The sequence below is a fragment of the Onychomys torridus genome, chromosome 6 (assembly GCF_903995425.1).
Source record: "Onychomys torridus chromosome 6, mOncTor1.1, whole genome shotgun sequence".
NCBI classification, from domain to species: domain Eukaryota; kingdom Metazoa; phylum Chordata; class Mammalia; order Rodentia; family Cricetidae; genus Onychomys; species Onychomys torridus.
This window is the reverse complement of record NC_050448.1, coordinates 56,337,899-56,359,569: the sequence shown is the minus strand read 5'-3', so window position 1 is coordinate 56,359,569 and position 21,671 is coordinate 56,337,899. Positions and strand designations below refer to the sequence as shown.

Sequence of the window (21,671 nt, the reverse complement as noted above, 5' to 3'; positions counted from 1 at the left end):
TTTTAAATCCCATCTCACACCACAGGGATACCCTTGTTATGCTGACTGTGGCTGGGGTTTCACTTCTTTTCAGTAGCACACATGAAGAAAGTGTACTTCAGGCTTTTACATAGCCTGAACAGGGCTGAGTCAGGCATATATTCTTAATATGATGTTCAGTTTATCCTTTTCTCTGTGTAGCAAGTTTGGGAATGGTTGTCTGTGTAGTGTGGGTCTTACAGTAGTGATGTCAGAAGGTAGAGGAAACACGGTTTCGTGGCTTGCTCTGTTGTATTCGTTGTGTTAATTCCTGGTGACCAGACTTGGAGCCAGTGGACGTGAAAGCCATTGGAGGTTGCGGGGTTTCACTGAAGATGCCGGCTTTGGACTGCTTTGGATGGGAGGTGGTTGGAAATGGAAGAGAGCTGACATGAGAGAGAAGGAGGTTCTAACTACGAGGACCTTGTTTGACAGCTGATGTGTAAAAATCCTTGGGTACAGCATGAATCAGACGTTTGTTATGTTGCATTTTAAACATTCTAGATGTTTGTATAAGTTTTTTTTCAGAAACTGAATGTTCAGTTTGAATTAAAAATTGTTAGTGAAAGTGAATGTTAGTGAGTTTTTTGTGGTGCCGATTTTAGGAAGCCTGTGATTAGCACACATCTTAACTGTATTTGGAAGTTGTTTTTTGTCAAGGATAGTTGAGTTATATTTGGAGGTTTGTATCATGTGTAATTTGTAGTCCCTTGTGGTTTCTTTCTGTGAAAGTGTTCTCAGAATCGAAGAGAGAATTCTGCCTGTAATGGTGGTTGTAATAATTTGTTAACTAGAGCCATATGTAATTGCTTATCTTCAGATGTCTTAAATTTGACCTGTGATGTGGTTGGCTTGAGAAACAAGAATGGTGTTCTTTGCAGGGCCTTAATTTTGTTTTTAATGGAGTTCAGACTGTTTCTCTCTTTTGAGAGCTGTGGTAATTTAGACTATCTCCTAGATCTGGTGGAAGCTTTCTGTATTTTAGAGTGCAGGCTCTAACATTCTGAGAAAAAGTCCCAGAGAACATAGCATACAGACAACTGTTAACATTGCGTTCTGTTCATTTATAAGGCATCTTGATCCATTTTGTATTTTCACTTTATTGATTTTTTGGTGACCCGATGATTTTCACTAGGGTTGTTTACAGGAGCACACACATCCCACCAGTACCTACACTGCTGAAGAAAATGTCTGTCCATCCCCCATCAACCGTTGTCTGCATTGGAGTCCTCAGGGAGGGGCGGGTTGCAGGAATCTCTCCCTCTTCCACAACAGGAGGAGTCTTGTGGAGATAGTCTTACACAGATATCACAGCTGATGTGATTTCAGGAGTGTCACAGCTACGCCATGCCATTCCTAACACATTTATAAAGTGTTCATGAAAAATTATAGGGAATCTAAATATAAAGTTACGTTATTGATGCTAACAGAGTTGCTACGAAAAATATTTTTCAATTTCCAGGGAAACATGTTTCATATTAAACTTAGACGCTTTATGTCAGTTTCCTGGTGCACACTGATGAGCGTGGTTTTGGAGTCCACCAAAATGGCAGCCACAGCCGCAGCCGCATCTATCAGAACGGCATCTGAGTTTCTGGCTGGTTTCCTCCTTTAGTCCTCGGGAGGACCTTGTTCAGTGAGCATTAGATTGACGACCACTATGTTTCAAGCAGAACTCTTGTTAGGTCAGTGATACAAAGCATGTGAGTGGCCGAGCTTTGGGCTGTACTAAGCTGATCCCAAAGCTCAGCCTTCTTCCTAGTGCTGAAAGTGGACCAGATACACTTCAAGGAGTCTCTTTACTCCATCTGTCTGTCTGTCTGTCTGTCTGTCCGTCCTCCCTCTCCCCTTCTCTCCCCTCCCCCTCCTTCCACCCCCTCCCTTTCCTTCCTTCCTTTCTCCTTCCCTCCCTCCCTCCCTTTCTTCCTTCCCTCCCTCCCCCCTCCCTCCTTCCCTTCCTCCCGCCCTCCCTCCCTCTCTCCCTCCCTGTTTTACTGTGTGTGCACACACACGTGCCTGTGCACATGCACATATACACTGAGCCATCTCTCTAATGTCGTTTCAGGATATGGACAGTAGCGCTGGGAAACCTAAGTGTGCACTCAGTCTTCTTTCTGTTACTTGCTCCTCTTCCTCCCGCCTGTTCCAAACAGAAATTATTCCCCATAGACAGTACATCTCGTGCTGGGCTGTGTAAAGAGCTTAATTCTAATGAAAACCTTTTCTGTTTGGTCTCATACTATTTCAGAAGAAATAGCTACAGGGTAATTATACCTCTAAATTTTGTGAGTGTTTGAAATAAGTGGTTACTTTATTTATGGAGTTAAGTTCAAATTATTCTAATATTTTGTGTATTCTTTATTTTACAGCTCTCTACAGTTACGATAGTTATCCCATTGTGGTTCTGGGGGCCAGGTTCCGATACCATTCTGTTAGTTTTCACATGATGATAAATGATCCTGATGATAGAGTTTTACGGTGAGGGGTGGGTGAGAGTTGTGAACATCGTGGTGAATAACTAACTGTCTTGATGCAGCATCAAGTTACGTGTGGATACAGGGACCAGTGATGCCGAGAGCTTGAATCGAATAAGAAAGAATGTAAACCCCAAGGAAATGCAGGAGATTATTAGACATTTAAGTTGTATTTTTTTAAAGCTTTATTGCAGAAAATAATTTAGACTTAAATAAGAAATAGTAAAAGATCTGATTTAAAAATGATGTTTACCCGAAAATCAAATCAATTTAGCAAACTAAGACATGTTAAGAAAACTTCATACTCTATCTGTTTAAGCAATTTGGTGAGAATCATAAACAGATCGTTTTTCAGTGAATTGGAAGGACTATTTGATTCATCTATTCAGCATGTTTGACTTGAGGGCTTACTATGTGCTAGAGGTTGTGTGGGTGGAAACACTGCCAAGAAGACATTAACTGAGAAGTAAAAGAGGCTCTGGAAATCTGAAGAGCACGTGGGCCTGCTACAGCCAACAGCATCGTGTCCTCACATGGCTGGTGGGAGACATTGTAGTGCAGATGAGATGTGTGCTACTTGGACCTCAGGCCATTATAGTTGCTACTTAGTTCTTGCGGCATTTCAGCCGCTCTTAAAAACGATCTGTTGTGATTGAACTTGTCTTTCTTCCTAAACTCTGCTGCTTCTGAGCATGGCCTTAATTTTAGTTTCCTGCAAAAGTGATTGTTGAAAGATTGTGTCACAGTTGGCACAGCGTCAGGAATAGATGTGAGGCCTCATATAGCCTGACTTTAGTTTCAAGTTTGCTGGATGCAAAATCACAACACGTATCACAACTTTTTTTTTCCCTTTTGTCTTTTTCTTTGCTAAGGGGGAGGGAGAGGGGAATGAATGTGAATCATGCCAAGTATGAGAGAATGTGAGTGGGGGAAGTAAGTATGAGAATATCTCAGTTGAAAATTTCCTGTAGCAGACAGAAGGTCATGATCATACTTATTATGGAGTGGTGTGTGTGTGTGTGTGTGTGTGTGTGTGTGTGTGTGTGTGTGTGTGTATGTATATATATATATGTGTGTGTATGAGAGAGAACAAACTGACTGAGAGCTTTCTCTTTAATGATCATTAAATGTAAATTGTATACATAAGAAGTTGTTATGGAAAGTATCTCTAATCCAGTAGGTGTGTGGTGTGTATTATGTAGTTTTTAAATTTAAATAAATAAGCTACCTTTCGTGTAACCTCAGGATATGAGATATTAAATAGCTTACACACAATGGTTTGAAGCAGTGGGTTTGAAACCAGTACTTTGGTTGTTAGATTGTTAAGTTGTTGACATGATATCCCTATAAAAATATCTAAGCATAATAGCAAAGCACAGGAGTAGTAAACTGGATGCTGGAATTGTAAAAATACTCGTGTCCAGGGGATACTGTGGCTTAGTGCGGTTAACTGTTCCTGCATCAGTTTAAAGCAGTTTTAAAAACATTGGAAGTACACAGCATATTACAGAAGCAATAATGTCTTGCTGCTGAAATCTTCAGTGTTGGAAAGATTCAGCAAACTAGAAAAGTTCACATAAAGAACCATCTGTGTTTCTCGAAGGGGTTTTTCCTTTTCTGTGGGAGGGGGAAATGGTCTGTGGGGTAAATTTATTTAATATGATGTCAGTTGAACGAAGTCAGCTGTGAACAATTATCTTGATATTTGATTTTTAGTTTTTATTTTAAAACTAATATTGGTTCTCAAGGTTTTTGGATACTAATTAAATCATTCATTATAGAGTGTCCTGTTTAATATAATGGTGCATCACATAGAATATTCACGTACATCACTTGGTGCATAGATTTCTCCCCCCACCCTAATGTAACAAAGTTAGTAGATTTTGAATAGAGGAAAACATACTGATCTGATTGGTGGTAACTTTCTATGTATTTAACCTCTATATACATAGGTTCAAATTAATCTTTGTTATCTAAATGTTTTATTGACACAGAATAACAATACATATTTATGGAGGTATGCCTATCTTTTTATTTATTGCTTTTGAAAAACTTTTTCATAAAGTATATTTTGATCCTGTTCTTTACCCTTCCCCAGCTCCTCCCAGATTCTCCCCACCCCCATGCACCCAACTTATCCTTTCTGTTATTCAAATAAATAAATAAATAAATAAACAAACAAACAAACAAACAAATAAATAAATAAATAAGTGGAACACCTCAAATCAAAACAACCAAACAAGCAAAAAATTCCAAAGAAAAAACACTAAGCTGAAGCAAAACAACAAAGGTGCCCCAGAAATGTGGAGGCTGTTTTGGGTTGGTCCTTAGCATGGTCCGCCCGGCAGTGTGGTTGCTACACCAGTGACATTCCACTGGAGAAAACCGATTCGCCTTTTCCCAACAGGTGTCTGTTAACCTTGCTTCTTGGTTAGGGGGTGGGGCTTTGTGCCTACTTCCTCCTCTTCTTGCTGAGATGTGGCTTGAAGTTGTACAGGCCCTGAGAATGCTGCCTCGTCTGTGAGTTTGTATGTAATCCAAGCCTGTTGTGTCCAGAAGACACTGATTCCTTGGAGTCATCCACCCCAACTGGCTCATAGAATTACAGCTTGGTGATAGTTATGATTCCTTTTCTCTTTTGGTAGTGTGCATCATACCTTCTGGTACCATGAATGCTAGCCAGAGGGGGTTAACCTTCTGGCTGGATACCAGCCCTGTCTAAAAGTTTTTGATCAGATTATTTGTGAAGAGCTCACGTTGGATTGTGGGAATTGCAGCATGTTGGATATTGGATGTCAGTCATCCCACAGTGGATATTTTTGAAAATTAAAAAGAAAAATCAAAAGATAAGAAGAAAAAGCAGTTGAATTATGTAATTAGCAGTAGGGGTTACTGAGGACATTGTTTAGTCAGTTGCTTGTCACCGAGCAGGGAGACTTGAGTTCGGATCCCCAGCACTGTGTTAAAGTCAGGCGTGGCGCTGCAGTCCGGGTCGGGGGCTGTGTGTGAGGGTGATGGTGGTACAAACCAGTGGAGACCTGGAACTTGCTAGCCAGCCAGCCTCACCAAATTGGTCACCTCCACGTTCAGGGAGTCCAGGTCACCTCAGCGCTGCTAGAGGGAGGGTGCATTTGTTTTGCAGATAATAAACACTGGCCCGGTGTGTGGGACCTCTGCCTTGGGACCACAGCTTTACTACTGCACTGATCTCCTTGGGGCCCAGCCAGACCAGAACATTTCACCTCACTGTTTGCTGCGGAGCTGCCTGAGTCCATACTTCAGCACTTTTAGACTTTTTCTAGGGACATTGAGCAGTAGAGAGAGATACATTCCCATAGGATCATCATCAAATAGTTCGGGGTGTCTTAGTCCTGGTATATTTCATATATACATTGAAAATACCATGAAAACTTGAGTGTATGATTTACAAATAAATGTTAAGGAGATTGAAGGGTGGTGAGCCTCCTAGGGCTGAGAAGCTAAGTTCTGTCAGGTTGGACTGCAGGGTGGGAAGGGGCTCTGGGAGATCCTGACGCTGGGGCTCGCACTGATGAAGGCCTGTTTACTAACACAACATTTGAGAATATTCAGGGTGGAAGGAAAGAGCCCAGAATGCTACGTTGGGTCTCTGATTTGTTGTATACAGAGGGAAAAAAAAAAGGTGTCTTGAAACTGTCCATGCCACCAAGAATGAGAAATACAACAGGAAATGCATGAGATAAAAAAAAAAAAAAGACACATGTGTGAAAGCAGCAGCTGGGGCTTGTGGTTCAGTTGACAAAGCAGGGGAATGTCAAGGGTGGGGCTGTTTGTTGTTTGGAAATTGAGTGTCATTTTGATTGACGAGGCCCTTGGGAAGGTGGAAGGGCCGAAATGGCCAGACTCAGTACTTGTCGACTGTCCTGATGGGCCTTGCACAGCTGCACATTCCTTCTGCCTGTGACTGCATGGTTTTCTGCCTCTTTCCTAGTGGGTTACCACAGGCAGACAGTGATTTTTGTCTTTGTACGGTAATCGATTCTGACAGCTACAGTTTATAAGAGAATTGGAAAAAGTCTGGAGAGTTGCACCAATAGGTTAACAGCACAACTGTATAATTTCATGCGCAATGTCTGTGTTCTTAAATGATGTGCATTTCAGACAGAACACACCAAAGAGAAGAGGAAGAATCACTTGTTCTGTTATTTTTTTTGACTTGTAAAAAATTTAATTTTAATGGAGAAACAGCCTGTGCATTTGGGGAGGTAGACTGAAAAGTTGGCTGGCCCAGCTGTCTCCTCCTGCACTTCAGGTGTTTATATTTTTTACTTAACATGAAAGTTATTTTGGAGTAAAATGCGTGTATTTGGTAGAATTCTCACTGGCATAATTAAATGAGGGTTTGTAAAAGTTACATGCATATTAATGTGTGTAATATCGTCCCCCTCATTTTAGAAAAAATAAGAAATAAAACAGTATTTGCTTCCTATTTAAATAGATAATAAATGACATACCAACATATACTATAGTAGTGTAGTGTATTTAGTTAATTAGTGATGGTTGTACTTGAATTTGGATCAGCTCTAATGAAATTAAGTTTAAAATTAAGACTATGTGTGTGTGTTATCCTTTAAAATTTGTCATGTTGCCCCAAAATCTGTAAAGCCCCGTGTGGTGGTTTGAAAGAAAATGGTCCCCAAAGTGAGGGGCACTATCAGGAGGCGTGGCTTTATTGGAGTAGGTGTGCCCTTGTTGGAGGAAGTGTGTCATTCTGGAGGTGGGCTTTGAGGTCTCCAGCTTCGCTCGGTGTGATTCTTGGACCATTTCTTGTTGCCTGCAAGATGTAGGACTGTCAGCTATTTCTCCAGCACCATGTCTGCCTGCATGCTGCCATGTGCCCCCATGATGATAGTGGACTGAACCTCTGAGCTCTAAGCAAGCCTCCTCAATGAAATGTTTTCCTTTCTAAGAGTTGCTGTGGTCATGGCGTCTCTACACAGCAATAGAACATTAACTAAGGCACCCTGATGCCATTGATCAAGACACTTTGAGAATTGCTTTTGGGGTTATTAGTGGAGTTGCACAGTTCGAAGTGAAGTTATCTTTTTATATCATTGTATGGTGTTTTGGGAGCTGCATGAATTTAAATAAACAACTCTTCATGATGCCAAGTTCTGGGTGAGTGTTGGATATTTTCAAATACCAGATTTCCCTAGGAAGGGAACAGGATCACCACCAATGAAAATATCCAAAAGAATGTGCTGAGGTATTCAAAAGCCCACATGCTTTCTGTACACATTTAATTCACATGCATTCAATACCTTGGGCAGCCAGAGTTTCAGGGACCTAGTACTGTACACATCCAGTACCATACTCAGTCAATACACATGCACTCAGTACTGTGCACAGTCAGCATCATTGTGGATGACCAGTGAGTAGAGAGGGGCCTGTCCTGTCCTCTCCTGTTCCTTTTTCTCCTTTGAGTGTAGTTTGCTCTTGGTCCCGGAGACAAATGTGATGAGTTTCACAGGGCAGTACAGACCTGGAAGTACAGGTCTCCAACATGTTCAATACAGTGTGGTTTTACTAAGTTGGGTTCCATGGGCAAGGCCTTGCAGATTTATTAGTACCATATTACTATTGTTATATTAATATCATATTTTTGACTTCTAACAATGTAATTAACTCAATAAAAATACACATTGGAAACTACCTCACCTCTGTAAGGACCAGGCGCTAAATATTGGGTGTAATCCCACTTCTTAATTTGCAGTGGGTAATCAGTAACAAGTTGTCAAGTGAAGGAGAGCTTCTGGTTGCTTCCATGCCTTGGCTGCTGTGATAACGCTGCAGAGAGCAGGGGGTGCAGCGTCCCCTCAGCTTGCTAACTGTAGTCCTTCGTATACATGCACAGTACTGGGTCTTGCAGGTGTGTTCTGTTTTTGAGTCTTCACTCTGCTTTCCATGTGCTGGACTAATTTATTTCCTATCTCCTTATGCAAAGCCTCCCGTCTCTTCGCCAGCTCTTGTTAGCAGTTGACGTTTTGCCGACAGCCATCCTGACAGCTGTGTGATATCTTACTGTGATTTTCCGTTTGCTTTCCTCTGATGATGACCAGTGATGCCAGACACATCTTTCAAACACCCATCAGCCGATTGTATATCTTTTAAGAAATATCTATTCAGGTTCCTCGCCTTTTTTTTTTTCTTCTTTTGAGTTGCGTTTCTTGCATATTTTGAATACTAATACTAATGTGAATAATGTATCTCATTCTGTGGTGGGCTGCTTCCTTTTTGGTGGCTTTGAGCAGGGCTCTAATCTGATGTTATCCCATTATTCTGCTGTCTGTTCCCTGGCCTGTGCTTTTTAGGGGAGACCCATGGTGGCATGTTCAGGTCTTAGACTCTTTTGTTTATTTTGAGTTGTTTTCTAGAGAAGGGTCTAATTTCACCCTCTCCCCGTTTCTTCTGGTGGAGCATGGGATTGAATCCAGAGTCTCTCGGATGCTCAGCTTCTATCACTATGTTCTCATTTCATCTTCTTGCAGGTGGCTATTACTCTCCCCTGTACCATTTACTGTTTTTAGTCTCCTTTCTTCCCCTCTGGGGCTTCGGATGTGTTTGCAGTAAATCAGCTGGTCATAAACGTGTAGATTTATCTCTAGGCCCCCTTTTCTGTTCAACTGTCTGCCTCCTAAGCTTTTCAGTCTCACAGCCACAACAGTGTCTTTTACTTTACAATACCAGAAATTGACAAGAAACAAACACAGCGCCGTTACAGGCAGGGCACTGTTGAAGGATACTGCAAATCTTAGCTTGGACCCTGTTGTTATCCCCAGTTTACATCTAAGGGAATGGAGGCTCCAGCTCGGCGACACACTGAAGGGCAGGCCCTAACAAGCCGACAAGACCATGGCTGGGTAGTAGAGTACTCCCAGGCAGGACTTATTCGGTCTGATGACCTACCCTGCCTCAAACATTGTCACACATTGCCTGCAAAATTTGTATTCTATTCCAAAGCTCAGAATCCTACCACTATTTCAACATGTTACAGGTTTGTCAACATCAGGGAAGGAAAGGAAGTCCCCAGATCTCTTGAGGGAAGAGTCTACTTTGGATGCTCTTTCTCAGTACTTGTTATGTAGAGAATAAGAGGTGAATATTTTCGAATCTTTGAAGCCTCCGTTCTCCTGCATAGATAGGATTGCCTGGCTGGGACCAGACGTAGTAGACGGTTTCCCTGAGCAAGACACTGGTACACCACTCAGAAATCAGATTACCAACGTAAAAACCTCCATTAAGGCTATTAAACAAACTGTGGACTAGGTGGTAATAATCTCAGATAAGGGCGTTGTAGGAACAGCAACAGCAGAGAGAAGTTTCTGAGCCCCAAATGGAGGTGCGCTTTTAAAGCTGAATACAATTTGAGCCTCTCAAGGCTCTTGCTGTGTTCTCATTTTGGTGCACTATAGGGAAAGTTTCTTTCTAGATCCACATCTGGAACCCCTGCCCTAGCCTTCTTTGAAATTGTTCTTTACCAGGAAAAGATTTTCTGCCTTCCTCTTCCTCCTTCTTGTGTGGATCCCGAGGTTCCAGCAGCTTCTGCTAAGCAAACTCGGCCACACATTATAACCCTGACTCCAGAGCAGCCCACACCTTGTTCTTGCTTGAGAATTCTCGGCCCGGTGGAGCAGGGCCAGCTTCCCTCCTCTTCTCCTCCCCCTGCGGCATCCTCTCTGCAGTGACTACTTCCCGGGATGAGACTCGCCACTCCGAGGAGGGCTCTCTGCTCTTTGCTGATGGCTGGAGAATCTTGGTAACGGTCACCTTCAGAGGTGGGAAGGGGGGTTCAGGAGACTGAAGGGATTTGCTTATGTCTGGGGTGAGAGCCGTGACACAAAAGGACACTGGCAGGGATGTGTGTTGTGACACACACACACACACTGAATCCTCTGAGCGGAGGTACAGCATTTCCCAGTACTGTGGATAGGTGTTAGGCTTGTGTTTCAAAGGGCAGTGCAAAGTCAGGACTGTGCAGGAGGGATTCTTCAGAAACCAGCTTACCTGTTATTTCAGTGGAATGCTTAGTTAAAAAAAAAGTGATTATTGTAAAAGTCTCCCATTCTTCTCTAAGATCTAGTGGTGACCCCCCCCCCCCCAATAACTGCCTCCACCTGCTCTCTAGATGGTGATATGCATGTGTGGTTAAGCTGCCTCATTTTCACAGATCGATCTGAAAGAGACCAGACTGAACAGTGGTCTGTGAACCTCAGACATCATGTCTGAAGTATTGTACTAGCTTCTGTGGGACATGTTTTGGGAAATCCTGCTAGCAAGGGTGTTCAAGGGAGTGTGGAGTTGCTGCTGGTCTGTTGATTGAATCATGCAGGGCAATAGAGTTTCCTCAGTGGTGCCTCAAAACTGTTATTCACAGAGAAGAGAGCTTTAGAAGAAACCCTATACCACCCTGAATTTCTAATACCATCCACAGATGAAAACATATCTAAAATGTTTTTGTAGTCTCTTTCTGAGATCCACTTGAGAAATAAAATGTTTGGGGATAAATAATACTATTGGTACTTGAGACCTTGCAAATCATTCAAGATGGGAAAAACAGATGTTGAATTATTTTTGTCTTTTGTCCTAGAAAAATGGCAGCAGTGAAGATTTCTATATTTAAAAATCTGCTTCCTTCAGAGAGCGCATACTTTTATTTGCTAAGAGACAGTAAAGAGCTGTGTTGTGTCCTCAGTAACCTGCTCAGCTTTGCCTTCATTAAGACCCCTCTACATGCTACCACGGTAGGGCTGTTGATTAAGCCTCTGGAGTTAGGGGAATATTAAACAAACCTCAGGCATCCTAGGGATGATGTGTGGACCTCACAATTCTTCTGGGAGAGGTGGAAATCCAGTGGCGGCCTTTGTGACCCCCTTGTAGCCCATGTGAACCCAATGAGGTCTTGAAGGTGTAACCAGAGCCTGCCCAGACTGTGAGTGGAGCCAGCCAAGTGTTTGAACTGCTGGCTGGAGGTGTTTGGTTGATTGTTAAAAATTAAAATTTAAGATTGTCCAGGAATCATTTTATATCAGAGTGGGAGGAGTGTGTATGTGTGTGTGTGTGTGTGTGTGTGTGTGTGTGTGTGTGAGAGAGAGAGAGAGAGAGAGAGACAGAGAGAGACAGAGAGAGAGACAGAGAGAGAGACAGAGAGACAGAGAGAGACAGAGAGAAAGAGACAGAGAGAGACGGAGAGAGAGAGACAGAGAGAGAGGGAGAGAGAGAGAGACAGAGAGACAGAGAGAGACAGATCAGATGTTTAAATGTTAGCTGAAAATATCATCCTCCATTATTCATTGATGGTGATGGAGAGCACAGTTGAATGCAGATAGGTTTACTGGTGTGTTAATTTATTCTCATGACATTAAAATATGAATTCACCTTCTGAGACATAAAAATACTTTAAAATGTAGGTATCTTTTGTGAAGCTTATTTTCTTCACCAAGAAGAGTTTGGGGCTTCTGGGAAGCTGTAGGCTTGTGGTGTTCAAGGCACCGACTCTTACAAGCAGCTATAAACTGATTTTGAACACTTTTCTTATTTGTCCACAGGATGATTTTTGGTTAAATATAAATTGTTGCTTTTTTTTTCTGAAGAGAAATTTTAATCTTCATGAGTAATGCAGCTTGCTTACATGATTAACCCCATGTGCACAACAGTGCACATTTGTGAACATAATTGCCCTGTTATAGCCTCATCTCTTAGCTCCTGGATCTTCCTCAGTAAGTGATAAGCCTTCCGGAGTGACACTTTTCTGAGTCTGATTATCTCTGCCTCTTCTTGCTGGACACATGATTGCTCTCAGGTCCCTGACACCAACTTCAAGTAGACCGGGACAAAAGATGAATGTCATTGTAATTCTGAGGTCCAGTTTGTGTTTTCCATCTGAAGGAGGTAATTATTACTTTATGATTATTGTGTGAGTGGTTGTGTGCATGTGGAGATAAGAGAACTTTGTGGAGAGGGTTCTCCTTCCATCCCTGTGGGGTCTTGGGAAATGAACTCATGTAGCCAGGCCTTCATGGAGAAAGCCTTCACTCACTCAGCGTCTCACTAGCCCTATATACTCCTGTCTCCTTTCAAAACCCCTATTTAAAAAAGAACAAGAGAGAGGGAGGGAGGGAGGGAGGGAGGAAGGAAGGAAGGAAGGAAGGAAGGAAGGAAGGAAGGAAGGAAGGAGGTTGGTTGCTATCCAAGGAAATTTTAGCTGGGGAGCAATCTGAACATTGATTTCCACCCATCTGTCTCACAAAAAGCCAAGGTTTGAGATAAGCCTTAGGGTGAGGAGATAGAGCAGGGCCTCAGCAGGTGACTGGTAGGTAACACAGTTAGCAGGCTTCCCTGGGCTTCGGATGAAATCACCACCCTGGAGGATTGATTTCCTTTTGGGTGTTAATTAGTAACCTTGAAAAAACCAGTATTTTGCTTTCACACCATTTAGACTTAAAATAGATACTCAGGAATTTTATTGAAGATCCTGTGCTGTGGATTTCTTTACTGCCTTTTAATTTGAAGTATGTGCCCATGTCATTAGGGTGTGAGTGACTGGGTGCCATGAAACCCCTCAGTAGTCTAGTGAGCTGAGCTTTGGTTCTAATTGCTCTGGGCTGTGTCAGTAGGTGGAGAGACTGGTTAAAATACGTCATCCTTTTTATCACCCAGCAGGGGTGTTGGGAATTAGACACAAGGGGGCCGGTGGAAGTGTTCCCCCATCGGAGGCATGACAAAGGAGCAATTATCCTCTCCTTGATACCCCTCCCCCGCCCCCTTTTTTGAGTCCCAGAAAAGTCTGTTGGCCCATCCTGCCACCATGTGGCCATTTCAAGGATTGTCTCAGCCCGTTCTGAGGCCTTTTCCAGTGCTCTGAAGTTTCTGAAGGTCCTACCCCCCCCCCCCCTCTTCCTTGGAGTGCTAGGGGAGCACAGGGCACCCCTGTGGAGATGACGTCCTCGTCTCTTTGTATTTCCTTTGCTCACTGGTCAGCCTGCAGCACAGAGGTGACGGAGGTGGAAGAAGGGACAGGGGTGTCTGTTTAAGGTGCCTGTTCCCTAATGGGGATAAAATACAGCCTCCTCAAAGTGATTGCACAGAGCTCCCCCTCAGGGCCAAAGGCAGGGTAGCCATGTCCCATGTCATAAAAGGTGGCTCAGGAAGGAGATTGTTGTCTGTGGGTCAATGGGAACTTTTCACTAGGGAGAAGCATGTGTTTTATAGACTTTATTAGGTTCCCCCCAATGATCCCTGCTCATGGCAATAGAAGGAAAGCGTGAAAGAGATTATTGGTGTTTTAGATGAATGGGGAATCGAGTGTAGGACGGCTTGGAAGTGAGCTGATGTCCTAAAAGAGTGCAAACACACACTCTAGCTGTAGGTACCCTCACCCGATCCAGACAGCAGGGTTGCCTCCTGGCTATGGTAAAGTTCTGGATTCTTCCTGTATGACTTGAGTGTTACAGTGGTCTGTGAACCTCAGACGTCATATCCACAGTGTTGTACTAGCTTCTGTGGGGCACGTTTTGCTAGCAAGGGTGTTCAAGGAATACTTGAGTTTGGAGTTGCTGCTGGTCTGTTGATTGAATCATGCAGGGCAATAGAGTTTCCTCAGTGGTGCTTCAAAATTCTGTTATTCACAGAGAAGAGAGCTTTAGAAGAAACCCTATACCACCCTGGATTTCTATCCACAGATATCTAGGAATGGTGGTAAAGTAGACCGAGTCTTCAGAGATCGTTTCAGTATCTGCAGTGCAGCTCGAAACTTACATTTTAAACATTTAAAAGTTTAAAATGTAAATATTTTACGAGGTTTTTTTTTTTTTTTTGTGTGTGTATGTGTAAAAGTCTGGGTTCAAGTATAAATTAATGGCATTCATGCAGGATTTTAAGATAGATTTGTGAGAGTTTGTATTTTGATGCCAGGAATGGGAGCCTATGGTCCCATCTCTGAATGCTCAGCAGCAGAAATGAATTTCATTTTTCGTGTTATATGACACTCTCGAGCTGCCAGAGAGGAAATCATGCAGTGTGCTGTTTAGCTTTGCCAGCCTAAAATATGTTCCTTGCTGCTCTGTATTGGGGGAAAAATAGGTGGCTTTTTTTCAAGACTTTCTCTTCCTCTTTCAAACCAAGTCATTCAGATCTATGGTGATTGCAGATATGATAAACCGTACTGGTCACATTTTACTTTAAGCCTGATCATAAAAAAAAACTTCATTTAGGGTTAGGGAATTTAGCTCAGTGGTAGAGTTCATGCTTCTTGTGTATGGAACGCCGTGTTTAGTCCTGAACACCAAAATAATACAACAGCAGCAACAGTAAAAGCCTGAGTTTAAAAAGCAGAAAACTCTAAGCTAGGTGTAGTGGTGCACACCTTAATCCCAGTGGTCAGGAGGCAGAGACAGGTAGATCTCTGAGTTCAAGGCTAGCCTGGTCTACAGAGTGAGTTCCAGGACAGTCAGAACTACATAGTGATATCCTTTTTCCAATAAAAACACAAAACAAAATAAAAATCAGGAAACTCTAGGGGCCCTTTGTAAGTTTTATAAATAATTATTTCTTTTCATTTGACCTTTTGAGGCTTAGAGATACTTGCAGACTAAGAATGTCTTGTGAAAATTCTGATGTATGTAAATGTTTCAGAAACACTTGAAATTTTATATCAGGAGTGTAGCCATCCTGATCTCCTACATGATAAACTCAGCCACCTTGCTCTTTTATTGGGGCGCCCTATGTGACCTGTATTGTGAGGATATTACGTATAGTTGGGGCCACATAGCCTGTCCTGTACATTTATTCCTTTGCTCCACAGATAGGCTCTCAGTCACGTTCCAGGGTCACATACACGTGAGGATGGAGTAGTAGGGCTTGATAGGGCCCCCAAAGACCATATTCTTTACATTTTTTTTTTTGTTCTTAGCTGAACTATTGCATATTTTAGTGTGGATACTAAACACTAGACATGTTGTAAATAAAACTTGAAACTGAACTGTCACCCTAAGAGACAAGAGGTGCTGGTGCGGCTTGAGTCCTTTCTTTTCAACCCATTTGATTGCAGCCGTGAGCCTGTGCCTTGCAAATGAAGCTTTTACCCTCCTAATGAATGATGTTGGGAACAAAGCTCTCCAAATCATTGCTCGTGAGCATTTGATCAGAAGGGTAATTACATTTTTGTCTGAAGCATCCTCAAGGGAGACTGTTGCCATGAGTACAATTCCTGGCCTGTGACCGCTGTCTCAGCAAGTGGATGCACCCCTCTTCCTCCTTAGGCCCAAGTCCATAGGCGTTCATCACCGAGGTCCCGACTGTCACAGGTTTGCTAAGTGTCACACCATCTTGGCCTCCATGCCCTTGAGTTGATCTTCAAAGGAGCCAACTTATTTCTAAGTAAGTTGAACCACACACATATATTAAAGCAAAACTCTTTTAAAGGAAAAACATTTCTTGGTAATGAAGGTAAAATAATTCCCCTCTCCATTTTAATCATCATCATCATTATTATTCTTTGGTAACCCTGCAGATTAAGAATGCTCCCCAGTCCCTGGTGGGGCAGGAGTGGAGGAGTTCCTCTTCCCTTAGTGTTCAAAGGTCATATTGAAACGTGCTAAATGCGGATGCTGCAGTCTTGGTTAGTAAACAGAGGACATCGAGAGCTGGCTTTAAGTGAATTGGACGTTTGCTGTGCTGGCCTGCTATGTTCAAAATGAGTCTGTGGAGCAGTGAGGGTAGGCCCTGGGCATGGAGACTGTTGCCTTTCTGTTCCTGTTGGGATGCCCTGTGCTTGCAGGCATTGAACCAAAGCTTTCAGGATGCCTTTTTTTTTTTTTTTTTTTTTTAAAAAGGACTTCATTTGTCATGGGAAAACGTCATTCCAGTTGGCCTGTCAATCTCATTGTCTGCTTGGGTTGCAGTGATTTTATAACTTTAATCTCCTTTGAAATGGTGTCTATTTTTGTAAAACGGATATCCTTCATAGAGTAGAAGGAAAAGCTTATTGTTCTAAAAACATTTTGCTTCCTGGTTACAGCAGCATGTTCCTGTTTTTGCTCTGAGTCCAGAGCATTTTGGGGAAAATAGCTTATATGTTTAAAAGGGTCTTTAGCATAATGATGGTCTTGTGGATTTTGTCTTAGACTGTCCGGTTGGGGAGGTCAGCAGTATGGCACATCGGTTTCCTGAGAAAGTGCTTGAGGTGATTTAGTGCTTCTGCATTTTGTTTTCTCCAGACAAAGATTGGTGAAGTAAACCTTCATCTACTGACTCTATGTAGAGAAAATGAACATTATAATCCAAGAATATACTTTCCAGAAACCCACCCATTTTCTTATGTGCCTTGGATAATGTCTTACTGTGGGATGCTGCAGACATGCTCCTGTGCTGGCTGCAGACATGCTCCTGTGCTGGCTGCAGACATGCTCCTGTGCTGGCTGCAGACATGCTCCTGTTGCTGGCTGCAGGCTCCTGTTGCTGGCTGCAGGCTCCTGCTGCTGTGAGGAACTTGGTACCTCATCTACCCTTTCCTCCTGGCTAACTCTGGAGAGGCACCCTTGGTCAACTAGTATCTACTAGATTTTAGCAAAGACTGTCAGCTAAGAGGAAGTAAACGTTAAGAACTCCTGAGAAGCAGAAAACAGTGTCCAACCCTTGCCCGTTAGTTGTCTCAGCCGCAGGCCTTAATCCTTGGTAAACGTAGCATTTGAGACGTGCTCAGCCTCAGGCTGCTCCTTCCTTTGATTTGTATTCTGTAGCTCACCTGCAGCCATGTTTCTTTTCATGCTTCCATTGGGTCAAGGAGCAGAGGTTTCCTGGCGGAAACACACCAAGCTGTGTCTTTAGGGTTCAGGGACACATGGCTTGTTAGTTGGCAGCTAGGGAGGCACTAATTTCTTCCACGTGGTTAGGAGGCTTCAGGGTCATAAAGAAACTACCTGTTAAAGAATTGAGTTCGAGCTAGACAGCATCGCCCTCTAGGTAGAGGAATGTAGAGTGACTCTGCAATCGTATTACTGTAAGCTCCTTGAGCATAGACCAAAGAATCACATTTCTTTCGAGGCAGCTTACTCTAAGAGTAATAGAAGAAACTAGATGTGAGGGTTGAGTTGATTAAAAAGGTTTGTGGTCTATTTAGATCTATAAAATACATGAGACAACTAGTGAGGTGGTTCAGCAGTTGAGAACGCTTGTTCTTGCAGAGGACCCGGGTTCAGTTCCGAACACCCACGTGGCTCACGACCATTCATAACCTGAGTTTGGGAGTACTTACTGCCCCCTTCCTGCCTCTCTGGACATTGCACAATTATGGTATACATAAATCCATGCAGGCAAAACACCCATACACATAAAATACAACAAATACATCTAAAAACAAAGCAAAACAAGCCCAAAAGTCCATGAAACAGTTATACAGGGTTTTATGATCAGGTATTGCTTGAATAGTGTTCATTTAAAACTACCCCCCCAACCTTGTGATCATGTGTGCGGCATTTAATTTATGCAGTTCTGTACGTTTAGAAGGAAATTCTGCTTTAAAAATAATGCCAGGTATTAGTAGTGTAATGCATTCAATCCCTTCCTTCCTGTAGTCTCTATGTTTCGTGCTGCAGACTCAGTGACAACTGCTGACGTATTCTCTTATGTCAGGGGACTATGTTCCATTGTTCTCTATTCTACAAGTTATGCATATTGCCTTAAATAAATGTTGGTGGTAATTATTCATAGGTTAGATAGATATACTCTATACATGTATCTTATACAGTGGCACTGACACCCCCCCCCCCCCCCCAAGATATGGTTTCTCTGTGTAGCTTTGCGCCTTTCCTGGAACTCACTTGGTAGCCCAGGCTGGCCTCGAACTCACAGAGATCCGCCTGGCTCTGCCTCCTGAGTGCTGGGATTAAAGATGTGCGCCACCACCGCCTGGCAGCACTCACACTTTTTAAGTCCATATATATCATATTAACATACATGGTACATTTGACCTAACTGCTCAGGAATGTGACCTTGAACAACTGTGGTGTTATGAAACTGGCCGATGAACAAAGTGCTGTTTGATGGGCGAATGGACTGTTTCTATGTTGGTTTGACAGCATTTAGGTGAAGAGCACTTCTGCTGCACAGGGCCTGTGCTCTGCCTGGGCTCTGGAGCTGCTTGCTCTGAATCTGGCCCTGAGTTCCTGCTTCTAGTACGCGTCTTCCAGACTTCTCTTTCCTAGACATGATTTAAAAGTCTTCTTGTTTCCTTCTATACGTGCTTGGTCACTCAGTGTGGACTTCCCACTTGATAGTGCCCGTGGTAGTTTTGTGTGTTTTCCTTGACGAAAGCAGTACAGGTGTCGTCCGCATGCAGTCAGAGTTTTCTAGGTGACAGGGTGGGGAAATGAGGGTGGTGGTTGTGCTCCGTACCGGGGTCCTGCTTGCCTGAGGAGGGTAAGCAGCATGACTTGTGGGTTCTCACTTTTTACAGCTATGGCTTCAAAGGGGAAGGTTAGTTTGCAAACACCTTACGATTCCTTTATTTTAGATACTTTGAATCTTTTTTATTGTGAGCCAGAAAAAAAAAAAAGAACTTAAACACCTAAATGTAAGACATTTTGTTAAGTATTGAACATTAATATTGAGAAAGTAATTTGAATAACCATCATATTGGCAAATGTCCGTGATTTGAAATGAAAATACTGTATTTGCTATTTTGATGTCAGTAGCAGAAAATATGTAACATATAACAGCTGGTGAAGAATTTGCCTTTATCAGTTGATAAGTTTAAGTAAGTTTATTTTATAATTCAATAATATAACTATAATTTATAATTCAAATTATAAATTTCTTTAATTTGTGCATGTATTGAAGGCCTTTGTAAAGAATAGCCTTTGTACATGCTAGCTTTCCTTTGAAAATATTAATTGTTAATATCTAAGAAGACACATATCCTTAAAAAGTACCTATAGTTTAATGAATAACATGTTATTTTAGAAAAACTTTCTTCTCTGATATGCCTAATAATTCTATCCTTTTCTTTGGAACAGGACCTGGAAATAGTGTATTCCTATTTACATGGGATGGAAGCCTTGTCCAACCTGAGGGAGCACCAGCTAAGGTATGTATCGATTTCATTATAGTGGTAGAGTGGATCTCTGTGTCCATTTATTAGTAAGTCTTGAACTTAAAGAAAATGTATCACATGGATACTCTGACTGATGTACATCTACACTTGCTTTGATACATCTTACAAGGTTGAGTGTTATTCATATAGATTTTAATATTTCTATATTAAGATTCTTACACTGGGTGTAAGTGTCTGCCTCTACTTCCCAACAATAACAAGCTTCAGTTGCTACAAACACCAAAAGGGGGCGTTGTTTGCTATTTGTGTTCTTTAGTATGCATGTCTATGTCTGTTGACAGCTCAGCACTCGGATGTATTTTCAATATTCAGGTGTGATTAGGGTCATTGCTTTAGCATGGTTTAGGTCTCTGTAAGAATATACTTCCTATCTCAAGTATGTAGCCGGCTCCTTTCTGGGGTGCATAGTTTTTATCACACTGGTTCCAATGCAGTATGCTCTTACAAATATCTTCCCACTTCTGTTGTGCAGTAATACACTAGCTTCATTTCTAGTTACCCAAATTTCATAAAAGAGAAGCGACTTGGTCTTCACTGAAAAAGGAAGTAAAGGATCCTGAGAAGATAGATGCTAAGATATAATGAGGTCTTATTTCTTCCTATTCTGTCTAGTTGTGATGCCAACCATTTTTAATTATGAAAGGAATACCCTTTAAACACTAATTAATTTGTGAGCATGTCAGTTTCATATTTGTCTGTTAATTGAAAAAAGTATCAAGAGGGTTGAGTGTTTCTGAAATTAATTTTTTAATGAAAATCATTTAAATTAGACTCAATTATAGATTAAGTGTTTAAAATCCAGACAGGTTTTTATTAGAAAGGGCAAAACTGGGATTTTTGAAGATGACTCAAATTCTAGCTGTAGCAACTTTTAAATTGTCTAACTTTCATTTGATATTTTGTGATGACAGTCTTTCTTCCGAAGGAAAACATTCAGAAGTCTGAATAATGCAAAACAGACCACAAAACAGTCCACAGACCCAACAGCCAGCTTCAGAGTTACCTACTTTTTTTTTTTTTTCCCATTTCTGAGATGATTTTTAGGTAGAAATGACTGACTAATTCAAGAGTATAGCTTAGTCTCTCCTTAGAAAATGTTCCAAAGCTTTGTATAGATTTGTCTGTTGGCAAGATTACAAGGACGAGGCCTTCACATGCCCGACTCTTTCTGCATGTGCTGAGCAGTCTCATTTATAGCCAACAGCCGAGACTGAGTGTATCTTTAGAACATGATCATAGTTGAATTAAAGAGCAGACGTAGAAGTTCATGTAAACCATGACTGACTTGAGCAAGCTGCTTTATAATACTTCCATTCCTGGGAAAACACACCTATTTCCTCTAGGTAAATTGTTTTCTTTGCATTTTTTAAAGTAAGTTTTGCCTGAGATTACCTGAGGGAAGAGCCAACTGACACTGTGTTTAACCCAGCCTTCCAAGTGTGGAAGATGAAAGTCTCCAAGGGAGATTTTTATTTCATTTCTGCAGCCCAGCCTGGGCTGACGTGTGAGCAGGAAAGAGATTGGACGTTTCAACAGCTGTCCCTGTGTTGCTGTCAGAGCCCACACTGTGCACTTTCGCCCTGAAAGTCTTCAGGTGTATTTTTCCAGTACAATTTTGGTTTTTTTCTGATGTTCAGTCCATACAGACCAGGAGTAGAATATTTGCTAAGAGGAGAAATGTGGCAGTTAAGAGCAGAGCTCAGAAACTCTTTTTTTTTCTTCTCCTTCCCTGAGACAGGGTTTCTTTGTGTAGCTTTGCGCCTTTCCTGGAACTCACTTGGTAGCCCAGGCTGGCCTCGAACTCACAGAGATCCTCCTGCCTCTGCCTCCCGAGTGCTGGGATTAAAGGCCTGCGCTACCACTGCATGGCGAGCTCAGAAACTCTTAAGAACAGAATCATCATTTGAGGATATTTAATGCTGGAGTCTCTCCCTCCCCCCCTTTTTGCTGTGATGGGGTTCAAACTCTGGGCCTTGTGTATAATAGGCAAACTACCCCTGAGATATGTGCCCAGTGTTGCTTGAATCCTAATT

At 42.2% G+C, this 21,671-nt stretch overlaps 1 protein-coding gene across 1 annotated transcript in view; it reads left to right on the top strand.

Annotated features, from left to right (window-relative positions):
* The window catches only part of Rapgef2 (Rap guanine nucleotide exchange factor 2), a 262,162-nt gene that overhangs the window by 49,363 nt on the left and 191,128 nt on the right, over positions 1 to 21,671 (top strand). The window contains 1 exon segment of the mRNA XM_036190519.1: positions 19,541 to 19,611. Within this exon segment, the coding sequence (XP_036046412.1) occupies positions 19,541 to 19,611 (71 nt within the window).